Source organism: Coregonus lavaretus, assembly GCF_964263955.1.
Source record: "Coregonus lavaretus genome assembly, contig: HAP1_SCAFFOLD_5266, whole genome shotgun sequence".
In the NCBI taxonomy this organism is placed as follows: Eukaryota; Metazoa; Chordata; class Actinopteri; order Salmoniformes; family Salmonidae; genus Coregonus; species Coregonus lavaretus.
In genome coordinates this window covers 31,067-41,545 of record NW_028163563.1, presented here as the reverse complement: position 1 = coordinate 41,545, position 10,479 = coordinate 31,067, and the positions used below count along the sequence as shown (strand labels likewise).

Sequence of the window (10,479 nt, the reverse complement as noted above, 5' to 3'; positions counted from 1 at the left end):
AAGGTCTTGAGGCATGAACTGAAAGAGAGGGAGGCAAGAGGTAGAGAGAGAAGGGAAAATTATGTTTTCACCTCATCAATCAAATTTCAATCAGCCCTTTTTACATTAGCAGATGTCACAAAGTGCTTATACAGAAACCCAGCCTAAAACCCCAAACAGCAAGCAATGTAGACTACATGGGGAGTCTGTACAGAGTACAGAAGTGGGATATTTTAACTATCCTCCCTGTTCCTCCCTGTTCCTCCACACCCTCTACTTTCTGACCTGCCCAGTTCGCTAGCTGGTTCTGATAACCTAAAATGGAATGGATAAGAGCATGGTGCTTGCAACACCTGGGTTGTGGGTTTCGAATCCCTCATGGGTCACACACTAAATATGTTAAGTATGCATCCCTTCGGATAAAAGCATCTGCTAAATTATCACATTATATTGTTTAATTACACAGAAGTTAATTTCTCTTTCTCTATTTTTATATAATGAATCCTGAATTCTCAATGATATAATCATTATCTCCACATAATAATAATAATAATCGTCTCCTCATCTAATGTGGAGCTCCAAACCCATCTCTCTCTTCTCCAGTGTGTTTGTCCAGTCTAAATAGCAGACTTTTATATCACGGCAGTTTATTGGAGTAAATTAGTGTGCATTAGTGATTGAGCTCAGTCAGTAGGCCGCTTAATGAGTTCTACTGGGCCGAGACATTAGGACTCACATCTTGTAGGACTGTGACATTTCACAGCTTCTGTGTGTGAGTTTAATCACCACGTCTGCAAATGTCACTCATCCACTGGCTGGGTAGAATGGTTGGGCTGTATGAATGGGAGGCATTGTGAAAGGGAGAGTGTGAGTTTGTGTGTGTGTGTGTGTGTGTGTGTGTATATGTGACACTCGTCCTGATATGTTGTTCTGTTGTTCCCCCTCCAGCTACGTCAGATGGGACGCGCCAGGGCCTGGAGAGTATGAAGGGAGGAGTGTGTGCCACACAGGGCATGAAGGTGGTCCTCAAAGTGGGACAAAGTGAGTACTGAGACACACACACCTGAAATAAACACTCATTCATCATTTTCTCTCTCTCTTGCTCTCTCTCTCCTTCTAATCTAACACACACACACACACACACACACACACACACACACACACACACACACACACACACACACACACACTGGGTGCAGTATTCTACTCTGAGTGTGTTAGTGTTGATTAGAGGCAGAGAGCTGGAGGAGAGGAGCAGCCAGGATCACATGGCTCTAATGAGGCCTGCTGACTTCACTCACTAACTCACTAAACACCACGACTCTCTCTGCTACTGGCTGTCTATGCCCAGACATACAGTAAGGAGTAGGCTGCTCATTCTGGGCTTAAACAATGACTCTGATAATGACTCTGTACATACAGTGCATTCGGAAAGTATTCATACCCCTTGACTTTTTCCACATTTTGTTACGTTACAGCCTTATTCTAAAATTGATTAAATGTATATCTACACACAATACCCCATAATTTTTGCACATTTATTTAAAATAAAAAACTGAAATACCTTATTTACATAAGTATTCAGACCCTTTGCTATGAGACTTGAAATTGAGCTCAGGTGCATCCTGTTTCCATTGATCATCCTTGAGATGTTTCTACAACTTAATTGGAGTCCACCTGTGGTAAATTCAATTGATTGGACATGATTTGGAAAAGCACACAACTGTCTATATAAGGTCCCACGGTTGACAGTGCATGTCAGACCAAAATAAGTTTGGAACCACCAAGACTCTTCCTAGAGCTGGCCGCCGGGCCAAACTGAGCAATTGGAGGAGAAGGGCCTTGGTCAGGGAGGTGACCAAGAACCCAATGGTCACTCTGACAGAGCTCCAGAGTTCCTCTCTGGAGATGGGAGAACCTTCCAGAAGGACAACCATATCTGCAGCACTCCACCAATCAGGCCTTTATGGTAGAGTGGCCAGACAGAAGCCACTCCTCAGTAAAAGGCACATGACAGGCCGCTCAGAACATGAGAAACAAGATTCTCGGGTCTGATGAAACCAAGATTGAACTTGTTGGTCTGAATGCCAAGCGTCACGTCTGGAGGAAACCTGGCACCATCCCTACGGTAAAGCATGGTGGTGGCAGCGTCATGCTGTGGTGATGTTTTTCAGCGGCAGGGACTAGGAGACTAGTCAGGATTGAGGGAAAGATGAACGGAGCAAAGTACAGAGAGATCCTTGATGAAAACATGCTCCAGAGTGCTCAGGACCTCAGACTGGGGCGAAGGTTCATCTTCCAACAGAACAACGACCGTAAGCACACAGCCAAGAGAACGCAGGAGTGGCTTCGGGACAAGTCTCTGAATGTCCTTGAGTGGCCCAGCCAGAGCCCGGACTTGAACCCGATCTAACATCTCTGGAGAGACCTGAAAATAGCTGTGCAGCGACGCTCTCCATCCAACCTGATAGAGCTTCAGAGGATCTGCAGAGAAGAATGGGAGAAACTCCCCAAATACAGGTATGCCAAGTTTGTAGCGTCATACTCAAGAAGACTCGATGCTGTAATCGCTGCCAAAGGTGCTTCAACCAAGTACTGAGTAAAGGGTCTGAATACTTATGTAAATGTGATATTTCAGTTGTTGTTTTTTCTACAAATTTGCTAAAATTTCAAAAAAACTGTTTTTGCTTTGTCATTATGGGGCATTGTGTATAGATTGATGAGGGGGAAAAAACAATTTAATCAATTTTAGAATAAGACTGTAACGTAATAAAATATGGAAAAAGTCAAGGGGTTTGAATACTTTCCGAATGCACAGCAGAGTAAACGGTCTCTATGGTCTTAAGCACCACTGACCTTGCTAATGGCTCTGCTTCTGGTGCCTGTGGGTGACGAAGAGGGGTCAATGTTTTAGATGAAAGTCATACTTTTTCTCTTACATACACATATTTTCATACATGACTGCAAACACATAAATACAAAAAGTAGTCAGCCGAAATGTACGCGCACACACTCACACACAAAAACATATTGATTGTTACATTTTTTACTCACAAAGGCATTTTCATTGAACACCCCACCCCTCCATCCCCCATTCCTGTACCTCAGTCTATGCACACACACACACACACACACACACACACACACACACACACACACACACACACACACACACACACACACACACACACACACACACACACACACACACACACACACACACACACTCCCCATTCTATGCTCCTCATAATAGAATCCTCTCTCCCTCCCCAACAGTGTTATGAGCTCTGTGTGTTGTTGTGAAAGCTCTTCTCTCTGTGTGTCTTTGTGACAGCTCTTCTCTCTGTGTGTCATTGTGAAAGCTCTTCTCTCTGTGTGTCGTTGTGAAAGATCTTCTCTCTGTGTGTTGTTGTGAAAGCTCTTCTCTCTGTGTGTTGTTGTGAAAGCTCTTCTCTCTGTGTGTCGTTGTGAAAGCTCTTCTCTCTGTGTGTTGTTGTGAAAGCTCTTCTCCTGAGAGGGAAGTGGTGCTGCTGTGTCTCTATCTCTCTGTCCCATCTCTCCATCATTCTCCAGAGCCCACCCAGAGGAGAAGAATAGCACTCCCTATATCTCTCTTTTCTTTCTATCACCTGCTCTCTTTCTTTCGTTGCTGGTTGATTCCCTCCCTTCCTCTCTCTCTCTCGTCCTCCTCACCTCTGTTCTCTCTGGTTTTCACACTCATTTGCAGGTACACCTTTCTTGTCCCTCTTCTCTCCTCTCTTACTCCTCTTCTCTCCTCTCTCTCCTCTCTTACTCCTCTTCTCTCCTCTCTCTCCTCTCTTACTCCTCTTCCTCTCTCCCTCACCTCTCTTGCCCTCCCCGCCCCTCTCTCTCTGTCTCCCATCTTTCTTGCTCCCTCTCTTTCTCTCCCTACCTATCTCCGTCTTCTTCTCTCTCTCTCTTTCTACCTCATCCACCCCCTCTTTCTCTCCTTCCCTACCCGTCCTGTCTCTTTCTCCCCACCCAATATCTCCTTTAGCTCTCTCTGCCCCTCTATCCCCTCTCTCCCCCTCTCTCCTCTCTCTGCCCCTCTCTCCTCTCTCTCCCCCTCTCTCCTCTCTCTCCCCCTCTCTCCTCTCTCTCCCCCTCTCTCCTCTCTCTCCCCCTCTCTCCCCTCTCTCCTCTCTCTCCTCTCTCTCTCCTCTCTCTCCTCTCTCTCTCCTTCTCCCCCCTCCCTCTTCTCCCTGTGTTATCTGTTGTGTGTCTGAAAGGTCACCTCTGCTCTGTTTGTCATCTAAACAAACAGTGTGCCGCCTCATAGAGATCCCTGATGAGATATGGAGCGCTGCTCAGCTCTGAAACACACACGTGCACGCAGGCACACGCACAAACAGGCACACACACACACAAACACACACACACATACACCCGCACTTAGAAACTTGCACGTTCCGAGAAACACACACACTCTTTCTCTCTCGCGCTCTCTCTCTCTCACACACACACTTTATGTTTTACTATCCTTGTGGAGACCTAAAATTGATTTCCATTACAAATCCTATTTGTAACCTTAACCCTAAACCTAACCCTAACTGCTAAACATAACCCCTAACCCTAATTCTAACACTAATTGTAACCCTAAACCTAACCTCTAAGCCTAAAATAGCCTTTGTCCTCATGGGGATGTGGGAAATGTCCCCACGAGGGAGAATTTCCCTTGTTTTACTGCTGGGGACATGTGGGGATTACCCACAAGGATAATAATACACACAAACTCTCACACACAACACACACACCCTCAAATGCACACAGCACTCACGAGCCCCAGCAGTCATATTGATCCAAACTCCCCTCATGCCAAGTTCTGATTGGCTGTCTGTCATCAAAGGGCCTGTCGAAACCAATAATACCTGCCACTGTGTATGGACCTCCGTAAATGTCAGTTAGTGTAGAAGTATAGCTCTGCACATAGAGTGTGTGTGTGTGTGTGTATACATTGTACAGTCTCTGTGTAGAGAGTATAATAGGGCTGTCTATTATGTTCCTCTCAGTAAATCTATATGGAACTCTGTCATAGCCACAGCTAGGGGATATTAGGGCTCTGTCCCAAATGGCACCCTGTTCCCTTTATAGTGCACTACTTTTGATCAGGGTCCGTAGGGAAGTGCACTATGAAGGGAATAAGGTGCCATTTGGGATGCAGCCTAGCATTACAGTGGGGCTGTTCCCTGTCTGGCAGATGGGATGGTGTGGTATTGGAGATGATGGGCTATTATTGCTGTTTTATATTCATTGTGGTACTTTTACAAATGGAAACCCTTTAAGTATCCTATTTTAATCTAGTTGAATAGCTATTTTAGAAAATTACATTGAAAGATGATCAATATTTAGTTTCATTTAATGGGCCACAGAGATCTGGTATTAGCTCAGACAGAGTCTTGGTGTAGTTGGTGTACCTGTTTTGAGGTTGTTTTCATGTTGACAAGATGTTGCTGTGAGATTGTGTTATCGTGACCGTCGTACATTACTGTTTTTTCCTTCAGACCCCTATGGACTGCCCCCGAAACCTGCCAAACCAGACCAAAGTGCGGGTCGTACCAACACCAGAAATACAGGTAAGAGGGGTGTGGAGGAGCTTACACACTTACACCACCATGAGGATAGAGGATACCACAACCAATACAAAAATACAAAAAAAGCAAGCGAGTGAATGAGCGAGTAAAGAAAGAAAGGAAGCGACAGAGAACGAGGGACGTTAAAAACGACAGATGGAGGATACGAGCTGGAGACATCTGTGGGCTCTCTCTATTTAAATCCATCCCTCTATCTCTCTGTCCATCCCCTCTTTTCTTCTCCTCCCCTCAGAGCTAAGTGCCGCAGGCGAGTAACAACGGCTCTAATAGCTGCCCAGGGAGTAGGGGCAAGGTGGGGAGAGGAGGGAGACCAGGGGCGCCATTTGAAGGAGTTATTATTGTCATTAGTTTGGGCGGCCTGGTTTCTGTTGGTCCGCGGAGAGAAGGAAGAGGAAAAAAGAGAAGAGGAGAGAGGAGAGGGAGATAGAGGAGGGGAGCTGAGGAGGGATGGATGTTGTCTCATGGCAGGGAGCAAGTTGACCTGGTCTTTGTGTGCTGGATGGTTCTGTCTCTCCCAAACACATACAGGCTGTGTCCCAAATGGCACCCTGTTCCCTATAAAGTGCACTACTTTTGACCAGAGTCCTAAGGGGCCTCGTCAAAAGTAGTGTACTAAATAGGGAATACGGTGCCATTTGGGACATGACCATACAGGCCATCTCTACACTCTAATGTGAAGTGTGTGAAGTGGAAATGAGAGAACTGATGAGAGATGGAGAGAGAGATGAGAGTAAAGGAGAAAGCACAGAAGACAGAGAAAGGGAGGAGAGTGAGAGGGGTGAGAGAGGAAAGGAAGGAAGAAGGCTTCACCGTTGAAGGAGCAGAAAACAGAAAGAGGATAGGAAAGAGAGAGAGTGGGGAGGGAGAGGGAGGACGGGAGAGGGGGAAGAGAACAGGGGAAATGATGATAATAGACAGAGCTGTTGAAAGGAGGAGGAGGAGATGGAGCGAGAGAGAGAGATGTTGGGGTAATGGAAGGATGGAGGGAACGAGAGAGGGAGGAGGGAAGAAAGAGAGAGGCGCAGAGCGGAATTGGTGTCTAGTATTAGCGTTTTGTCAGTCAGTCAGCTAGACAATCAGTCAGTCAGTCCTGCATGCACTTTAGGAAGACGATAGAAGAGAGGGAGCGAAAACAAAAGGGGAAATGTGCCAACGATAATGATGACCCAATCCCACGACCGCCCTAACCACTACCACAGCCGACGTTTGCATGGTCAACACGACCATTCCTCGCAGGGGTTCCCAAACCCAACAGACACCTGCTGGGCTATGACCGTACATGCGGTCGGACCATAAGGTTGGGACCATGTTCCAACCAGGCAGCATCACTGTGTGGTCTCTAGCTATAGAGACCCAGATTGTGCCCCAAATGGCACCCTATTCCCTATATAGTGCACTACTTTTTACCAAAGCCATATGGCAACCTATTCCCTATACAGTGCACTAAATCGAGAGTGGGGTGCCATTTGGGATGCTGTCCAAACCACCCACCCATTCTGACTCCTTTATGTGGGCTAGCGCTAATGCTACATAAACAGCGTTGTTAGGCTTAAGGGATAAAGTGTGTTGCCTTGATCCCCTCACTGTGGGTTGCTGAAGCTTCTAGTCAGAGCCAGCCTCTCAGTTGGTCTCCACAGGCATAGAGGAACATTCCAAACCCTCTTATATCCAACACCATCCACTAAGTTATGTCAATAAACAACACATATGGTCACATTGGCTGCATTCTTTCCTGTTGGGATAGCCTTTGATGGTTCTGCCACTGGAACTAAAGGAAGACGGTTAGTCACCTTGGTGTGGTATAGGCATGTTTATTGCCGTGTAATATCTAATGTATATAGAAGAGGTTACACCCTGAAGTAGGCACGGTTCAGGGTTAAGAATTGCCTATGAGAGGTACAGTGTACTTTCTTGTGTACATGTCAAAGTTTGTCAAAGGTAAAGTTATATAAAATTGTATTTACGTCTTTTATAATGTTACCAAAATAACCTTTTCTTGTGTCATTCTACAGGTGGTGCTGGTAACGCCACCCATCCCAGGGTTCCTAGCGGTGGCGGCGGGGATTCGGGAGACGCGGGGGGTGAGAACGGACCCCTCCCCCCCTCCAACGTGGCAGTCATTGCCGGCGCTGCAGGGGGCTCTGCCTTCCTCCTCCTGGTCACCGCGGTGATCTGCGTGGTGTGTTACCGGCGGCGACACGCCAAGCACTCGGAGTCCCACCACCCGCCCCTGTCACTCTCCTCCCTCACCAGCCCCAAGAGGCATGGCGGCGGGCACGGCGGCGGCCATGGTGGCGGTAACAACAACGGCTCGGAACCCAGTGACATCATCATCCCGCTGCGGGCTTCGGACTCGGCATACTGTCCTCACTATGAGAAGGTGAGCGGGGACTATGGTCACCCCGTCTACATTGTCCAGGAGATGCCCCCCCAGAGTCCAGCCAACATCTACTACAAAGTATGAGGGCAGTCGCCATGACAACCTACAGTACTACCAACTACAACCTACCCTGTCCTATACAGTACAGTACCACCTACAGCCTACCTACAACCTACCCTGTCCTATACAGTACAGTACCACCTACAGCCTACCTACACTCACTGACTTACCCTCCAAAACCACAAAGATCTTTAGTCCCCTAAACAGTATCTGAACTTCCCTATCCATCCCCAATCCCAGTCACAAGTGTGTGCATCTAGCTAACTGAAGAGGCCATCCGTACGCCCACCACTCTTCACTCAACTGTGTCACTAAGCTAAGTGTGGAGGGTTTAGTATATAACCCCTCACTCAGCCCCCACCGGCCCCTTTAAAGAGGACAGCACTGGCAAGAGACTCTGGGCCCCACTTCTTTTATTTCTCTCACCGTGAATCAAACCCCCCCTCACCAGAGCTGAAGAGAAGAGTCCCGCCCTGTACACCATGAGGACAAGTGTGTGAGAACACGCACACCAAGCTAGTGTGAGAGAACACACACTAGTAACACCACAACATGAACTTCTGGGACTGACCCCTAGAAAACCCACCAACCAATCATATCCAGAGAACTCTGTATCTCTCCAATGCTCCTGTCCTGTACCAGACCTACCTGCCTCCTGATTGGACCCTGAGACTAACTGTGGCCCCTGATGTTATAACTCACAGATAGGATCCTAGTTTGTTTGTGTGTGTATGGTTTGTCATTGGACCAGGGGCCTCTGACTCTCTCACCCAATCAGAAAGCTGGGCTAGGGTCACGTGATCAAGCCCAGGTGCCCGAGGTCAGACCAATCGAGTCTTAGTGACATTCAGAATCTTGTATATTTTAATAATGTGTGTGTTTGTGTATGTGCGCGTGCGTGTGTGTGTGTGGGACTAGGATAATAATTCTGACACTGCTGTTGCACAGAAAAGTGTGTGTGCAGTTAGTGTGCTTTAGTACAGTGTGTGTGTGGTGTGTGTGTTAATCTATGTGTATACGCTACGTGTGAGCGAATATGTGTATGTTCGCGTGTCTTCTTTAGACTTGTCTTAAAAACCAAAACACAAAAAAGTGAGCGAATATAAAAAAAAATGTGAGCATTTTTTATTGCTAGCAACAATTACAGATTATATATGAATATGAATATCCAGTAAATAATTTCTAGACGTCTTGTTTTTTATAGTTTTTTATTTTGATTCCTCCACTTGTAAAACAACACTTCTGTTATACTGCTAGATCTTTTTTTATCCTGTGCTTTATTTTTTGCGATTTAGAAACCTGACCCTGTTTCCTTCCCCTTTGAGTTGCAAATTAATTGAATCCCTTTGTTTTTCTTTCCTTGGCAAACTGAGGTCGTTTCTCTCTCCCTCCCTCCCTCCCTCCCTCCCTCCCTCCCTCCCTCCCTCCCTCCCTCCCTCCCTCCCTCCCTCCCTCCCTCCCTCCCTCCCTCCCCTCTCTGGGCCTCTATGTATATTTTTTATAGTTCTTGTACTATGCTGTAGTTTTGAAGTTTAGACCTCGTTTGTGGAAGTTGTTGAGGTAGAAACCATCTATGAACTTATTTTTTTTCCCAAACACTTTTGAACAAAAGAAAAAGCAAGGGGGGAAATGAACGAGGGCGGGTTCCAAATGAAATAAAATAGAATGAAAAGAAAGAACGGGAACCCGAGTCGCTGTCTAGGGGGAAAAGAGAAAGAGCGACTGAATGCGGAACTTTTGTTAAAAGAAAAGAGAGAAAAGACTGAAGAAGGAAGAACGCAAAGTAAGAGTGCGAGAACAGATGGAAGAAGAAGTGGGGGGATGGGAGCTGAATTGAGCGATTAGAGAGAAGAATCCCTGGGAAGGATAGAGAGAGTGAAACAGTGACTGTGGTGGAAGAGAGGAGCCTTTCCTTCAATGAAGTACTGAGAAGGAGTGATGGAGCCTAGGAGGAGGGAGGAGAGGAAAAGACACACAGCTGAAATGGATTTCAGGGCGAAACCTCACTGTGGAGCGATTTCATCTAAAACACACACACACACTGACAGATAGACACACACTGACAGATAGACACACACTCAAGACAATTGTCCTTTTCTCTGAAGGGAAATGGCACATTTCAAATTCCTCCCATTTACCCCTTAAACAGCTTTATATTTCAGACACACTCTACACTGATTATATTGACACAGACACACTGATCCCTCTAACATTCTCTTTCACTGTCAAACACACACACACACACACACACACACACACACACATACATGTATATGCTGATTTCACACACACGCTCTCTCTGTCTGGCTCTCTCTGCATCCCTTCTCTCTGCCTCACACACACACACTGATTGCTCTCATGTGGCTCCCTATTTCTGACACAGTCCTGGCTTTCTCCCCATGATTAAGTCAACCTCTGTGTGTGACAGAAGGATTAAAAGAGGGTTTG

General features: G+C 46.5%; 1 protein-coding gene across 1 annotated transcript; it reads left to right on the top strand.

Annotated features, from left to right (window-relative positions):
• Nucleotides 1-927: 927 nt before the first annotated feature.
• On the top strand, nucleotides 928-9,103 carry LOC311117992 (ephrin-B2a-like; the record flags this gene model as incomplete). The annotated part of the gene is made up of 3 exons (XM_084192874.1): nucleotides 928-1,020; nucleotides 5,502-5,573; nucleotides 7,604-9,103. Coding segments are annotated over 3 exons (617 nt in total), but the record flags the coding sequence as incomplete, so codon positions are not given.
• Nucleotides 9,104-10,479: the final 1,376 nt, after the last annotated feature.